Source organism: Chiloscyllium punctatum, chromosome 4 (assembly GCF_047496795.1).
Source record: "Chiloscyllium punctatum isolate Juve2018m chromosome 4, sChiPun1.3, whole genome shotgun sequence".
Lineage (NCBI taxonomy): Eukaryota > Metazoa > Chordata > Chondrichthyes > Orectolobiformes > Hemiscylliidae > Chiloscyllium > Chiloscyllium punctatum.
The window spans coordinates 103,019,518-103,037,286 of NC_092742.1; the positions used below are offsets into that span (position 1 = coordinate 103,019,518).

Sequence of the window (17,769 nt, forward strand, 5' to 3'; positions counted from 1 at the left end):
TCAGGTTTGTCTAAAAAACTTGAAATGAGTCAATTTTCCATAATCATTAAAAACTTAAGTCCTTGAAATCATCTTAAATTCATAGCAACTTCGTAAGTACTGTTATGTGCAAGATCAGTCAGGCTGGTTACCTGGCTACTTCTCCAGCAGGTGACAAGAACAGAGGGTGCAAAACCAAATGACAGATTACATCGGAAAGAGCTCATTAGTCCCAGAATTTTCCACGTTCCAAACACATGACCTCAACCAATTTTGAAAATGAGGGGAACAGATGTGCAACAATACCATCACCTCCAAGTCACATACCATCCTTTGTCGTTGTTGGTATCATACTCTGCAATGCTTTATGTAATAGAACTGTTGGAGTACCTTAACACAGATGCAGCAGTTCAAGGGCAACTATGGCATGACATTAAAGGCCAGTCTTGCCATCATTGCCCACATTTTAAGAATACAGTGATAAAAAACGCATACAAATGAAATCTCTTACAATTCACTACAAGCGAGTTACTAATACAAGTTTTCAGACATAGGCAGCACAAACAAAATGAACAGGAAGAACATACCATACCTTGTACCGATGATTTTTGTGAACACTATTCTGGAAACAGTCCACGCATAGTACACAAGTGGGATCTATCGCACAGTCTCTGAAACAAAGATGTTACAGTACAAGCTCCATGTTAAAATCTGATCATATTTGTGATCCACTTTACCCAGTCATTGAAACTTCCAGCACTGGTCATTTGACCCATTGCTTAGATAACTTTCATCAAGTTAACTGATTGGTTTAACCCCCTTATTATTTTGTTTAGATCACTCCTCTTCATCTCTATGTCCATGTTCTTTTTAAAAAGCAATTGAATAAATATTTGATTCAGACAGTATATAGCACATCTTTACAGATTGCATAAAAATATGTCATTCTGATTTTTTTTAAAATCAACCCACTCAGGAATTTTATTGCACATGGCAGAGAGGATTTGAATCTGGGCTTCCTGACTCAGAGGTAGGGACACTACCACTGTGCCACAAAAGCTCTTGTATATACGAGTAATCAGTGGGGTCGGAATTTGTTGGCTGAGCATTAAATCAAAACTCTGGTTAGAAAAGTATATGACTGGACTGCGTTCAATCTTGGAAGAACGGTTGGCCATGCAGTCCCTCAAGCCTGTTCCGCCATCCATGGCCCAACACATATACATGCCTTTCGGCCATATTCCACAATACTGCTGTTTAACAAAAATGTATCGAATACAGATTTAAAGTTAACAACTGATCTAGTATCCACTATGATTTCTGGAAGACAATTCTAAACCTCTACACACTGTGTGTAGAAGTGCTTCCCAACATCGCTCCTGAAAGGTCTGGCCCTAATTCTCAGACTATGTTCCCAGTTCTAGAGTCCTCAACCAGCAGAAAGACTTTATCTTTATCTACCCTGTATTCTCCTGTTAGCATCTTGAAGAGTTAGATCAGATCACCCTTTAACCTTCTAAATTCTGGAGAAAACAGGCCTGATTTGCATACTCTCCTTATAACTGAAATCCAGATATCATTCGTATAAACCTATGCTATACTCCCTGTAAGGGCAGCACATCCTTCCAAGCCGTGATACTCAGATCTGCTCACAGTACTCCAAATGAGTTCCAACCAGGGTGTTATATAATGGCAGCCCAATTTCTGCATCCTTATACTCCTGTTCTCTAGATATAAAGGTCAGCCATTAACTTTCAAGATTACTTTCTGCACTCATTCATTACCTTTTAAAGATCTATGTCCATGAACCTCCAAATCTCTTTGGACCTTTACTGTATTTAACTTCGTAGCATCTAGAAAGAACCATGCTCTCCCCCTTCTCGGTCCAAAACAGTTAAACTCACAATTGCTTACAGTGAACTCCATCTGCCACAGTTGTGCCCAATCACGTAGTCTAACTTCTGGTATTTAATAATTTCCCTAGTTTTTTTTGCAAATGATCTTAAATCTGTGTCCTCTGATTATCAACATTCCTGCCAGTGGAAATATTTTTTTCCCTATCTGGTCTATTAAAACCCCACATAATTTTGAGAACCTTCTTTGCACCTTCCCTTTATCTTCCTTGTTCGAAGGAAAACAATCCTTACTTCACTTTTCAGTCTCTCCACATAAGTGAAGTCCCTCATCTTCGGTACCATTCTAGAAATTCCCTCTGTGCCTTCTCAAGCATTATAATTTAATATTCCTCCCAATTGCTGCTCTAGTGCCAACCTACTCAAATATTTGAAATATGCAATATGGCCATGTTTATTTTTCAGATCATTTAGTGCAGGCCATAGTATAAAGCGTGAAGAATCTTGTTTTGGTCCCTGCTGATGCTACACACAGACAGGGCCGTTAAAAAGGTAATTGGTACACTTGCCTTCATTGTTCAGTCCTTTGAGTCTAAGGGTTAGGAAGCCATGTTGTGGCTGTACAGGACATTGGTGAAGCCTCTTCTGGAGTAATGTGTCCAGTTCTGGTCACCCAGTTATAGGAAGGATATTATTAAGCTGGAGAGGGTTCAGAAGAGATTTACTAGGATATTGCCAGGAATGGAAGATTTGAGTTATTAAAAAAAGCTGGATAGGCTGGGACTTTTTCCACTGCAGCATAGGAGGTTGAGAGGTCATAGAAGTTTACAAAATAAGGACAGTTAACGGTAGTTGTCTTTTCCCTAGGATGGGGGATTTCAAGTTTGGGATTATGCTCGGCATGAACTGGTTGGACCAAAGGGTCGGTTTCCGTGCTGTATGACTCTGACTGTATAACTGCTAGTGGCTCTGAGCTCTATTACTGCTACCTGAATATCAAATTGCAAACTAAACCTACTGACAAGACTAAGCAATATTGTTAACTTGGCTTAATTTATCACATGTTCAAACAAGATGATGTCCTTCTGGGATGTGATAGGGAAATAATCCCTGAACTAGTTACCTCTTGCTCTTCCAAGTCCCACACTTACTGAGAGCCTGCCATTCTTTAGCTCACCATTCACATAATGGAGATGCAGCTTAGATCTGTTCACCAAACAAATCTGTTATCGTTAAGCACTATGAATTAACTAAATGTTTAGTTGCCACAGTGCTAATGGCACACACCTTACATTGTTGAAGTCCCAGTCCTGGCTGCATTGTTGTGGAGTGATGCTGAATATAAACAGGAAGTTAGAAAGAGCGAGACAGAGAGAAGTGAAGCATGAGAGAGGCAGAGAGAGAGAGAGAGAGAGAGAGAGAGAGAGAGAGAGAGAGAGAGAGAGAGCAAGCGAGCGAGCAAGACCATGCGCGCATGAGAGAAACCGAGAACGAAACCGAGAGAAGCAAAGAGAGAGAGCAACAGAGAGACAAAGAGCGAGACAGCGACCGAGACCGAGACCGAGAGAGAGAGAAAAAGAGGGAGAGAGAGAGGGAGAGAGAGAGGGAGAGAGAGAGGGAGAGAGAGAGGGAGAGAGAGAGGGAGAGAGAGAGGGAGAGAGAGAGGGAGAGAGAGAGGGAGAGAGAGAGGGAGAGAGAGAGGGAGAGAGAGAGGGAGAGAGAGAGGGAGAGAGAGAGGGAGAGAGAGAGGGAGAGAGAGAGGGAGAGAGAGAGGGAGAGAGAGAGACACACACACACACACACACACACACACAGAGTGCGCAAGAGAATGTGCATGTATATATCACACCTTCATGATCACAGCACAGAGTAATTTACAGTCAAATATGTAATTTTGAAGTGAGGTCACATATAACAGTGCAGCACTCCTTCAAGGCAACAGGTCCAGTAATGAATGTATGGAAGATGAGCTTTTTATTTTGTGCACATATTCTAAGAAAGGCAGAGGCCAAGTTGGCTGTCTGTGAGAACCAATTAACAGTACACTGAATAAAAGGAAAAAAAGGGAGGGAAAAACTATCATTTCAATTTATATAACTGGCAGCACTGCAGAATTAAAGCATAAACTGAAGCTCCAGCTGCCTCAAAGATAAATATAACAAATCCTATGGTACCACATCACATACGTTCTTCCAAGAGTTGTGGGCAGTATTTGTCCCTATTGTGTGAAGACACAAGATCAAATGGCAACTGAGGGACTTAAATTCAGTCAGCTAAATGAAGCTGGACTAAAAACAAAATAAAAAGCTAGAATCAGTAATGGTGACAAAATTGTCAGAATGACAGAAAAAACCCATCATGTTTCCCAATGTCCTGGTCTGAATGCAACTTCAGATCGATAGCAATGTTTTGACTCTAATTTCTGAAATGGCCTAGTGTAGCCTCCATTCAGTGATTAAATTGTTAAAAACTTATTCGATGACATTTGTGGGTATTGTTTGGATATTGTTCGGATATTGTTCTGCACAAAATGGCTGCAAAACATTGCTGGACATGTTGCAATTGTAAACAATGGAATGCAAGTGCAAAATTGTCCGTACAGCACTGCAACGTCAGCCAGGATTTTGCGTTCATGACTTCAGAATGGGAAGCCAGCCTGTGGATTTTCTGCCTTGAAATCAAGGCCGCGCTACCACTTCAACACAAATTAACAGCAGCCAGATTTGATAATGCAGCAAAGCAGTTGTGTGGATGCTTTCTTTACACAATGCACAGGGATGGCAACGTGTACATTTGAGAAATAATAGCTTTTCTTGAATTATTGAATTATGACCTTGATGACACTCAGAAGAGACACGTTCTTCTTGAAATATGTTGCAGCATGCTATGAAATGCATGAAGACTTCAGATAATAGAGAAACACTCCAAGCCAACCACAACTTTTGCAGAAGTTTTTAATTATCTGTATTATTCTCAAAGGTGTCACCTTTCTGATGAGACTTTAAACTGAAGCCCATTTGCCCTCTCAGGTGAGCAAAAACCATCACATGGCAATATTTGAAAAACGGGAGTTCTCCCTAGTTTCTTAGCCAATATTTAACCAATCAACATGAATAAAAGCAGACTTATTTGGCTATTATCACATTGTTGTTTGTGGGAGCTCGATGTGCAAATTCACTGCAACAGTCTTACAAAGGAAAAGCCTGAAAAAGGACTTCACTAGATAGAAAGTGCTTTGTGACAGTGGCAGGTGCTTCATAAAAGTAGGTTCACACTTGTCCTTATTTTTTATGATAACAGTATTTCAACTATCTTTGAGTTCTGCAGGAAACAAGCAAAAGATGTCTGAATACAGTCGGTCGCCAGAGAGTTAAAGCCATTTACAAAGCAGAAAGAGAAGTGATGAGGAGATAAAAGCTGTGTTCAATTTACTTTACTCTCACCGGCAAGAATATGTCGCCTCTCCCCCTTTGAAAACTCGGCCACAGAGTTGTGAAGAACTGTTGCTTTGTTCCAGCTTTGCAAATCCATCCGCTGGGGTTTCTCCGAACAGATACCACTCCAAGGTTTGCAGTAATTTTTGATAAGCCAGATTCTCCTCAGCTGGCTTGGCTTCTGCTCCCAAGCAAAGCACTGGAGGCACATACTCCTTCAGATGTTGATATATCCCTGAACACAAATCAACTCCTTCCTGCCAACTCTGTGAAGAAATGTAAACGTCAGCTTCAACCAAAACTTGCCAATTTTACATAAGTTATTATTTTACATATCCACACTGAACAGATCACTCCAGACCACATGCACCTAACACACTTTCTAAATGACGTGGAAGCACAGCTGTGGAGCAGTCCAGAATGTACTGTACAGGGGACAAATAGCCTCACACAAGACATAATCGCTATAAAAATGCATGCATGCACAAAACATAAAATGGGAATACATCAGATATGGAGAGAAGGATGCGGTTAACACGTCAGGTCAATGACATTCAAACACATATGAAAAGGTAAAAACTTAATGTTTAAAAGGTGTGTAACACCCCATGCTTGGAATGTGAAATAATATACTATCGTCAGGTTTGGGTACGGCACTAAAATAGAAGGGAAGGCAAGTTGTAAGGATGACACAAGAAGTCTACAAAGGGATATAGACAGGTTAAATGGGCAAACACTAGGCAGATGGAATATCATGAGGGAAAATGTACTTTCACAGAAAGAATAGAACAGCTGTATTATTATTTGAATGGAGAAAACTGTATCTCAGAGGGATTTGGGAGGCTTTGTGCATGAATCACAAAATGCTAGCATCTAAGTTCAATGGGCAATAGGGAAGGGAACTGAAATGCTGGCCTTTACTTCAAAAGAAATGGAGAGTAAAAATAATGAGGTATTACTAAAATTATACAAGGTACAGGTCAGATCACAGTTGGAATATCTGAATAGTTTTGGTCCCCCAAGCTAGGGAAAGATATAATAATATTGGAGGCAGTCCAGAGAAGGTTCCACTGGCTCGAGCATGGGTATGGAGGGATATTCTTATGAGAAGATATTGAGAAGGTTGAACTTGTACCCATTTAGGAGAATGAGGGGAGACCTATTGAAACAGGAGACTCTTATCAATCTTGACAGTGTAGATGAGGAAAGGTTGTTTCCTCTTGAGGGAGTGTGTAGAACCAGGTGGCATAATCTCAGAGTAAGGAGCCACCTATTTAAGACAGGGCGATGAGGAGGAATTATTTTTTCTCTCAGCGAAACCTGTAGAATTCATTACTCACAGAGGGGCTGATCAAGCTGGTGACTAAGTGCAATCAAGGCTAAGATAGGTAGACTTCAATTAGGCTGAGGGGTGACCTTATAGAAGTGTATAAAATCAATAGATTGGCTATTCACCCTATGTCTTTTTTCTCAGGGTGGGGGAGCTAAAACTAGAAGGCATAGATTTAAGGCAAGAGGGGAAAGATTTAAAAGGAATCTAAGGGGCATATTTTTATGCAGAGTGCCGCAGGTGTAAGGAATGAGCTGCCAGAGGAAATGGAGGCGGCTGGTACAATTACAACAATTAAAATGCATCTGGATGGATATATGAATAGGAAGGGTTGAGAGGAATATACAAGTTGGACTTAAGGGTCTGTTTCCATGCTGTACAGCTCTATGACTCGATGACAGTAAGGAAATCAAGGATTTATGAGGATAAGGCAAGAAAGTGGAGTGAAGGATAATCAGATCAAACATGATCTCATTAAATGGTGGAGCAGTCTCAAGGGGCTGAGTGACCTACTACTGCTCCTACATCTAATAGTTTGAAGATGAGAAAGAAAATTGAAGTGGTGTGAAAACTTGACTTCAACAGCTCTAAGTATAACCTGCACTATATAATTTAAATGTAAGCAAGTATTATTTCCCCAGCATTCCCCCGGGCAATGGGTTTGACTAGAAATCACAAAATTGGGTTTCCTGCAGAACTGTTGACTGTTGCTTAGCAGAAGTTTCAGAACAAACTAAAATGGCTCAGACTATTGTTCATTTAAGCATTCATGGTGCGTAACCATTTCAAAAACTTTATGCTAAACCTTGGTTTTTTTTGCGTTGTGATTGGAGGTTCATGATACCTGAAAGACCAGTAAATCATATCATAACCAGAAAAGAATGCCCTTAAGTAACACAAAGCAGGTACAAGAACCACTCCTCAGTGATCCAGGCCAGATTGAGGAGAAGAAAATGCCTGCTGTTTTGATTGCTGGAAGGATCATCCAGAGGGCAAAAGGTCAAACAGACATAAATCAAGGACAGGGTGTGATTATCTGTGCAAATTATCTCAACAATATCTGTATAAGACTTGGTCAGACTTGAACATTTTTTGACCTCTGAAGTTAATTTACTGTAATACAGCACCAGCAATGGGAATTTCATGCATGCAGGTCGACAGATGTAAATGCCCTACTTTGACATGAATTGTACCTGTGACAACCAGCTGCTATAAATACAGAATTCATTACTACTACTTCTTATATTTTGGATGTTGCTGGCAAGATTGGCAGTCGCACCCACCTCTAATTGCCCTGAGGAATTCCAAAGTCAAAGCAGCAGTTTGATACAGCTGAGTACCTTGCCACATCACCACCTCAGGGGAGCCCCATTGATATGATTGAGGTTTGTAGGATTGTTAAGTGAAAGGTATCATACCAAAGCCCAAGTTAAACTGAAGAGGATCATGAGACATGCCCTGAACTCTGCTTGACAAGAAGCCTGGGTGATTTTACTGTTGGAGGCTCTAGGAGATCCAAGATTGTTTTACTGGAAAGAAGGTGCAAGATGTTTACACTAGGAAACAACAGCAGCAGCATGTGTTAACAGTGGATAGACTGTGAGCCTCCATAGTCCTACAAGTGTCTCAAAATGTAGAATTTCAAACTGTAAACAGCTGTGCCTTATATTATCTAGGTACTTACTTCCCAGATACAACGTATTAGAATCTCTCAAATACTTTATCAGTTTTTTGATTAGGATGTAAGGATCATGTGATACATATTGCCATGGAGATAGGCTTTAAGAGGGGAAAAGTTCAAAATAACTCAGGGCAGGATCTGGGAAAGAGAGAGAGCAGCCATAGCCAGCAAGACGCTGTGGCTTGACATACCGGAATACAAATGAGAGCTTGTACTCAGACTGTTAAGATCAAATTTACAAGAAGTTAAAACAAAGCTGGAAGATTTGCTTTGCTTCCACGAGAGGAAGGATCTCCGGGGACAACAAAAATGAAAGACAGTTTTACGATTACAAGTTCCCAGGCTGAAAGAGGAAAAGAATAGTAATAATTCCCTGGGAGCAAAGGATCATTTCAGACTTGTCCCAGGAGAACTGAATGTCCATTCAAAAGGACAATGAACATTATAATACATCTGTGAAAAGTGTTTTTAGTAATGCTAAAAGAAAAAGATGAAAGTTCTGTTTTGTGATTTAAAATATAAATTGCCTCTAAGATAGCATTTGGTCAGAAGTAAAAGTTGTAAAAGCATAAAATTTGCTATTTCATCCTTTCAGCTACAAACTGGAAGTCTGAGTTCCTTTTCAAAAGTTATCAGTCTCTACAGAGATCATAACATATAAGACAAATCGAGGAAAAGGCAGGTTTCCTTCTCTAAAGGGAGCATTGAAATCATGCTTTCTTTTCCAACAATTCAGCAATTTCATTCATTTTCACTAAAAATCAGCCTGTTAGTTTCAAGTTTTCGGAAACCATAGTGAAGTTTGGGAGACACCATTGTTCTTTGGATTATTCGTGCGTGTTCTTTGATTATTAGTCGGGAACCATTACCACTTCCTGACTGGACTCTTTAGGCTTTTCAATTACTAAAAACATTGAACTTAGTACTTGCTTCTGGGAATCTTTCAGAATTTCCACTAAACAATTACCACAACAATTCACTTCCCTTTATGCAAATAACAAACTTTAGGAAAACAAAATAGGGTCAAAAAACTAACTTCAGAGGTCAAGAATCTTTCATGTCTGACCAAATCTGATACAAATATTGTTTTTGAGTCAATTTGCACAGATAATCACACCCTTTCCTTGGTTTATGTCTGTTCAACCGTTGCCCTCTGGATGATCCTTCCAGCAATCAAAACAAAAGGCATTTTCATCTCCTCAATCTAGATTGGACTATACCCAACATCTCGAGACAAACTTCTTAAAAGGAAATATCTAGCTTTTGCCCAAAATATCACAATCATTTCAACTTCACTAAAGCCATAAAAAAGCATGATAGCAAATCTTGGAGGAGAGAGGTGGTCATAGCTTAAAACTTTCGCGTAACCATTCTTAAGACATGAAGACATGGTGCTTTCATAGTGACAATAAACTGTTTTAATTATTAAGCTCCTACAGTATGTGATTATTTTGATCGGAGGATAGACATAAGCTTCTGACCAGGTTTATCAAGTTCTTTCGGAATTTTGTAATAATGTCCCTTTGGACTGTGCAGTGGAGGGATTTTATTTTGAAGACATCCATACAAAGTATAAACTTGCTCGTAGGGGATAAAAAGCAATAACCAATATAGTGAAGCAAAGAACAGGGTTTGCTCCAACACGAAAGAATGCAAAGAGAGAGAAATAAGCAGGAGGATCAAATATCGCAAAGAAAGAATTTTTTTTATTCATTTGTGGGACTTGGGCGTCACTGACTGGCTAGCATTGATAGCCCATCCCTATTTACCCTTGAGAAGGTGGTACTAAGCTGCCTTCTTCAATCGCTGCAGTCCACTTACTGGGAGTTGACCCGCAATGTCAGGAGGTAGGGAATTCCAGGATTTTGACCCAACGACTGCGAAGGAATGGTGGTATGTTTCCAAGTACGGATGGCTTAGAGAGGAACTTGCAGGTGGTGGTGTTCCCAAGTACGTGCTGCCCTTGTCCTTCTAGATGGAAGTGGTTGTGGGTTTGAAAGGTGCTAAGGATCTCTGGCTAATTTCTGCAGTGTATCTTGTAGGTAGTACACTATCGCTGTTGAGCATTGGTGGTGAAGGGATTGAATGTTTGTAGAGGTGGTGCCAATCAAGTGGGTTGTTTTGTCCCGGATAGTATCAAGCTTTTTGAGTGTTGTTGGAGCTGCACCCATTCAGGCAAGTGGGGAGTATTCCATCACACTCCTGACTTGTACCTTGTAGAAGAGGGATAGACTTTGGGGTGTCAGGAGATGAGTTACACTCCCCAGTCTCAGACCTCCTCTTGTAGCCACTATGTTCATGTGATGAGTCCAGTTGAGCCTCTGGTCAATGGTAACCCCCAAGAATGTTAGGATTCAATACTGTCGAATGTCAAGGGATGGTAGTTAGAGTGTCTCTTATTGGTGATGGCCATTGTCTGAAATTTGTGTGGCACGAATGTTACTTGACACTTGTCAGTCCATGCCTGGATATTGTCCAGATCTTGTTGCATTTGAGCATGGACTGCTTCAGTATCTGAGGAGTTGCGAATGGTGCTGAACACTGTGCAATCAGCGGTGAACATCCCCACTTCTGACCTTATGGCAGAAGGAAGGTCGTTGATGAACAGCTGAAAATTGTTGGGCCGAGGACACCATCCTGACTGACTCCTGTAGAGATGCCCTGGAGCTGAGGTGATTGACTTTCAAAAGCCACAACCATCTTCCCGGTATGCCAGGTATGATTCTAACCAGCAGAGGGTCTGACCCCTGATACCCACTGATTCCAGTTTTGCCAGGTTCCTTGATGCCATACTCTTAAATGCAGCCTTGATGTCAAGGGCTGTCATTCTCACCTCACCTCTGGAATTTAGCTCTTTTGTCCATATCTGAACCAAGGCTGTACTGAGATCAGGAGCTGAGTGACTCTGGCGAAACCCAAACTGGGCATCAGCGAGCACGATGTTGTTCAGCAGATGCTGCTTGATAACACTGTTATGCAGAACATAGAATATTACAGCACAGTACAGGCCCTTTAGCCTTCGATGTTACGCCGATCTGTGGAACCAATCTGAAGCCGATCTAACCAACACTATTCCATTTTCATCCACGTATTTATCCAATGACCATTTAAATATCCTTAAAGTTGGCAAGGCTACTGCTGTTGCAGGCAAGACATTCCATGCCCCTACTACTCTCTGAGTAAAGAAACTATCTCTAACATCTGTCCTACATCTATCAAGCTTCAATTTAAAGCCATATCCCCTCGTGCTAGCCATCACCATCGAGGAAAAAGGCTCACACTGTCCACCCTACCTAACCCTCTGCTTATCTTATATGTCTCAATTGAGTCACCTCTCAACCTTCTTCTAACGAAAACAGCCTCAAGTGCCTCAGCCTTTCTTCATAAAACCTTCCCTCCATACCAGGCAACATCCTTGTAAATCTCCTCTGAACCTTTCCAAAGCTTCCACATCCTTCCTGTAATGCGGTGACCAGAACTGGACACAATACTCCAAGTGCAGCCGCACTCGAGTTTTGTACAGCTGGAACATGTCCTCATGGCTCTGGAACCCAATCCCTCTCTCAATAAAAGCTAACACAACGCATGCCTTCTAAACAACCCTATTAACCTGGGTGGCAACTTTCAGGGATCTATGTACATGGACACCAAGATCCCTCTGCTCATCTACACGACCAAGAATCTTACCATTAGCCCAGTACTCTGCATTCCTGTTGCTCCTTCCAAAGTGAATCACCTCCCACTCTGCATTAAACTCCATTTGCCACCTCTCAGCCCAGCTCTGCAGCTTATCTCTGTCCCTCTGTAACCTTCCCTCAATACCAGGTAACATCCTGGTAAACCTCCTTTGAACCCTTTCCAAAGCTTCCACATCCTTCCTATAATGGATGACCAGAACTGTACACAAAACTCCTAAGTGCCTAAGTGCGGCTGCACCACAGTTTTGTACAGTTGCAGCACGACCTAGTGGCTCAAAACTCAATCCGTCTACCAATAAAAGCTAACACACCTTATGCCTTCTTAACAACCCTATCAATCTGGATGGCAGCTTTTAGGGATCTATGTCCACGGACATCTCATCAACATTACCAAGAATCTTACCATTGGACCAGTACTCTGCATTCTTGTTGCTCCTTCCAAAGTGAATCACTTCACACTTTTCCACATTAAACTCCATTTGCTATCTCTCAGCCCAGCTCTGCACCTTGTCCTCTGTAACCAACAAAATCCTTCAGCATTATCCACAACTCCACCAACCTTAGTGTCATCTGAAAATTTACTAACCCATCCTCTACACCCTCCTCCAGCTCATTTATAAAAATGACAAACATCAGTGGCCCCAAAACACATCCTTGCAGAACACCACTAGTAACTGAACACCAGGACAAACATTTCCCATCAACCACCGCCCTCTGTCTTCTTTCAGCTAGCCAATTTCTGATCCAAACCGCTAAATCACCCTCAATCCCATACCTCCATATTTTGTGCAATAGCTTACCATGGGGAACCTTACCAAATGCCTTACTGAAATCCAGATACACCACAACTGCTTTACCCTCAGTCACCTGGTTGGTCACCTACTCAAAGTACTCAATAAGGTTTTGAGGCACGACCGACCCTTCACAAAACAGTGCTGACTATCCCTAATCAAATTATTTATTTCTAGATGATTATAAATCCACTCTATTATAACCTTTTCCAACACTTTACCACAACAAAAGTAAGGCTCGCTCGTCTACAATTACCAGGGTAGTCTCGACTCCCCTTGAACAAGGGAACAACATTTGCTATCCTCCAGTCTTCTGGCAGTATTCCTGTAGACAATGACGAAATAAAGATCAAAGCCAATGGCTCGGCAATGTCCTCCCTACCTTTCCAGAGAATCCTAGGATAAATCCCATCCAGCCCAGGGAAATGATCTATCTTCACACTTTCCAGAATTGCTAACACTTCCTTCCTTGTGAACCTCAATCCATCTAGTCTAGTAATCTGTATTGCAGTATTCTCGACAACAATGCCCTTTTCCAGTATGAATACTGAAAAAATATTCATTTAGTGCCTCTCCTATCTCCTCAGACTCCACACACATCTTCCCACTACTATCCTTGATTGGCCCTAATCTTACCCGAAACGTTGATTTTACTGCTCCTCCGATGCTGCCTGAACTGCTGTGCTTTTCCAGCACCACTCTAATCTAGACTCTGGTTTCCAGCATCTGCAGTCATTGTTTTTACCCAGTTGTTCTTAACCCTACTGCGAATCCTCTTGCAAGGATGCCTGCCTTGAAGTAGTTTTCCTCCTCTCTCTACAAGAATCTCAGGGAGTCCCTCTCCCACTGCAACTCCCAGGTCATTTCCTCTGCCCTGAAGCTCCCTGTGGCCCAACATTTCAACTCCCCCTCCCACTCTGCCGAGGACATGGAGGTCCTGGGCCGCCTCCACCGCCACTCCCTCACCACCAGACACCTGGAGGAAGAACACCTCAGAACACTTCAACCCCAGGGCATCAATGTGGACTTCAACAGTTTCCTCATTTCCCCTTCCCCACCTCACCCTAGTTCCAAACTTCCAGCTCAGCACTATCCCCATGACTTGTCCTACCTGCCTATCTTCTTTTCCACCTATCCACTGCCCCACACCTATCACCTTCATCTCCTCCCCCACTCACCTATTGTACTCTATGCTACTTTCTCCCCACCCTCCTCTCATTTATCTCTCCACGCTTCAGGCACTCTGCCTGCATTCCTGATGAAGGGCTTTTGCCCGAAACATCGATTTTGCTGCTCCTCGGATGCTGCCTGAACTGTTGCGCTCTTCCAGCACCACTAATACAGAATCTGGTTTCCAACATCTGCAGTCATTGTTTTTACCTAATCTTACTCTAATCATTCTTTCATTCCTGATATACCAAAGAAAGTTTTAGGGCTTTCCTTGATCTTATCTGTCAACAACTTCTCGTATCCCCTCCTGGCTCTTCTTAGTTCTCTCTTTAGGTCCTTCCTGGCTAACTTATAACTCTCAAGTACTCTGAGCCTTCATGTTTCATTTTCATGTAAGTCTTCTTCCTCTTGACAAGAAATTCAACTTCCTTAATAAACCATGGCTCCCTCACTCAATCACTTTCTGCCTGCCTGACAGGTACATACTGATCAAGGACATGCAGTAGCTGTTCCTTGACAAGCTCCACATTTCAATTGTGCCCATGCCCTGCAGTTTCCTTCCCCATCCATTGCTTCCTAAATTTTGCCCAATTGCATCATAATTGCCTTTCCACCAGTTATAAATCTTGCCCTGCGGTATATACCTATTCCTTTCCATTGCTCAAGTAAACATAACAGAATTGTTGTCACTAGCACCAAAGTGCTCACCTACGTCCAAATCTAACACCTGGCCATTACCCCTGTTGATTACCCTTTCATCACTTTACTGATGATGGAGAGGAGACTGATTGGGCGATAATTGACCAGGTCGGAATTGCCCTGCTTTTTGTGTCCACGACATAAGCAATTTTCCACATTGTCAGGTAGATGCCAGTGTTGTAACTGTACTGGATCAGCTTGGCTACGGGGGCGGCAGGTTCTGGAGCACACGTCTTCAGTCCTATTGCTGGAATGTTATCAGGGCCCATTGCCTTTGCAGTATCCAGTGCCTCCCGCTGTTTCATGATATGATGTGGAATGAATCAAATTGGCTGGAGATTGATATCTGTGATTCTGGAGACCACTGGAGGAGCCCGAGACGGATCATCCACTCGACACTTCTGACTGAAGATTGCAGCGAATGCATCAGCCTTATCTTTTGCACTAACATGTTGAGAGCCTTCCCCTCCCCCAGTGAGTTGTTTAATTGTCCACCACCATTCACAACTGGATGTTGAAGGACTGCAGAGCTTAGATCTGGTCCGTTGGTTGTGGGATTGCTTAGCTCTGTCTATCACTGGCTGTTTATGCTGTTTGGCACACAAGCAGTCCTGCTTGGTAGCTTCACCAGATTGACACCTCATTTTCAGGTGTAAATGATGGTGCTCCTGTACTCTCTATTGAACCAGAGTTGATCTCCTGGCTTGATGGTAATGGTTGAGTGGGGGACATCTCAGGCCACGAGGTTGCAGATTGTGTTGGAGTACAATTCTGCTGCTGTTGATGGCCCACAGCGTGTCAGGGATACCCAGTGCTGAGCTGCTAGATATGTTTAAAGTCTGTCCCATTTAGCGTGGTGATACTGCCACACAACACAATGGAGGTTATTCTCAATGTGAAGGCAGGTCTTTATCGTCACAAGGACAGTGCGGTGGTCATGTCTATACCAGATGATGTGTATTTTAATTGTCCAGTCATTGTATTTGCTGATGAGCACATGCAATTTTGCTGTGGCCTCAATGTCATTCCCCAGGAAGGAGCACCCTGAACGTAACTGGGTGGCAACCCGGCTAAAATAGAAACACAAATTATAATGTTGACCTTTCACTCTTACCAGAACTATTACTCACAACTAACACTGGAGTAGCAAAGACGTAGGAATAGTTATTAAATCTTACCACTGCCTAAGTATGAAATTCACATCTATTGTATTGTGTGATTGAAATAAAAAATGTTTTATGACAAGTAAAATTTGAGATTCTATCTTTGGATGGATTCCAGGTGCCAGACTTGGCAAAACAGTAGCACTCTCATCCTAGTCAGAAGGCTGCGAGCACCAAGAGAGTACTACACTGTCAAGAGGTACCACTCTCAGATCAGATATTAAACTGAGGTTCCACCTGCTCTTTCATGAAAATGTCAAAGCTTCCAGCGTTCTATTCCAGATTGGTTGGAGAAATTTTGATGAAGGGCTTATGCTGAAAAATGCGTTGCTGGAAAAGCACAGCAGGTCAGGCAGCATTGAAGGAGCAGGAGAATCAACGTTTCGGGCATAAGCCGTTCTTCAGGCTTATGCCTAAAATGTTGATTCTCCTGCTTCTCAGATGCTGCCTGACCTGCTGTGCTTTTCCAGCACCACACTCTCAATACTAGAGAGATTTTCCCTGAAGTTCTGTTTATTCCTCAACCAGCATTACGACAACTTATTGGTTCATGACTGCTTGTGAATCCTTGTGCACAAGTTGACTGTTGTGTCTTCCTACATCGCATCACTACACTGCAATAGTACTTTTGACTGTGAAATGAGTTGGCACTTTCTGCAGTACCATAAATGGCAACAGATCAATGCAAAATTTGTTTTAAAAATGCCATTAGCTTTTACTTGCATGCTATTTTAAAACTAAAAGCCATAATAATTAAACACTATCGCCTCTGTAGAATTAAAGCATTACCCTCATCCTCTGTCAAAGCACTTGCATGATCAAACAATGCCAGCGGAAAATTGTAAAAGTATCACACAGTTAAGAGAGGAATTGAGACTAAAATACTGCATAAAGCTCTCATGCAATTTCTGGATTAAAAAAGACATTTGGCATGAGTTTAATGATTGCAAAGACAACATTGATGAGCAAATGTCTTGATTCAAATTCTGAGGAAGCATTTTTGGAGGTCTCTCATCTGTGTTGTCATCTCTCTGGGCTGGTATTGCAGGTATCTGTTTGCTTTTGAAAGATATTACATGCCATTGTTTAAAACTTTTGACCTTGTAAATAAATGACCCTACTTGCTGTGCAAATGGATTTTTTTTTAAAACTATCCGAAATGTTGTGTTTATAGTTTGAGTGACAAACATTGATTTATCCGTGATTTTGTCGCAGTTGCATTACTGCTACAATGGTGTTGCCTGACAAAAGGAGACAGCCAAATTACTAATTCAGCCTTCTAGTTACCACAAAAGTTACAACAACCAGTTCAAAAGCTCAGGAAGGGGAATCATAAAATTTCATCTTGTTTACCTGTAGGTGTTGCTTTCAGAAGATTAAATGCATGTACAGAGTCTATGTTCAGTCAAAAATGAATGGAATAGACCTACTAGCCTGTGCTATTGAATATATGCTGCAAAGGTAAACAATGGACCAGCACTCAGTGATGTGTAACCATCAGCTACCTCTTCAGATGCAAGCAAACAAATCTGATTATTTTGGAAATGCATACTCATTGTAAACAATGACTATATATCTGCTGTTGTGAATGGAAAATCATTTGCTAACTGGTTCTGTATTCAGAACCCACTAATGATATGGGAAGGTAGTGATGTGGTGGTAATGTTATTGGGCTAGTAATCCAGAGGTCCAACTTAATGTAATAGTGGCAAAGGTTCAAATCTTACTATGGTAGCATTTAAATTCGTCAGATCTGGAATTGAAGGCAAGTCTCAATAATATTGATCATAACAAATACCATCAATCAATACCAACAAATACCATAAACAAAACCCATCTTGTTCACTGATGCCTGAAGAGAAGAAAATCTGCCATTTTTATCTATCTGGCTGATACGTGATTTGAGATCCACAATTATGTGATTAACTGTTAATCGACCTCAGTTTAAGATCACTCAGGGATGCACCACAA

At 41.6% G+C, this 17,769-nt stretch overlaps 1 protein-coding gene across 2 annotated transcripts in view; it reads right to left on the reverse strand.

Moving 5' to 3' along the window:
• ubr1 (ubiquitin protein ligase E3 component n-recognin 1) overlaps positions 1-17,769 on the reverse strand; it is a 220,515-nt gene that overhangs the window by 199,367 nt on the left and 3,379 nt on the right. For both annotated transcript variants that reach the window (XM_072569440.1, XM_072569439.1), the window contains exons 2-3: positions 5,276-5,532; positions 572-650 (exon numbers count right to left, since the gene is read on the reverse strand). In XM_072569440.1, coding sequence (XP_072425541.1) covers positions 572-650; positions 5,276-5,532 — 336 coding nt within the window. The remainder of the gene's footprint in view (positions 1-571; positions 651-5,275; positions 5,533-17,769) is intronic.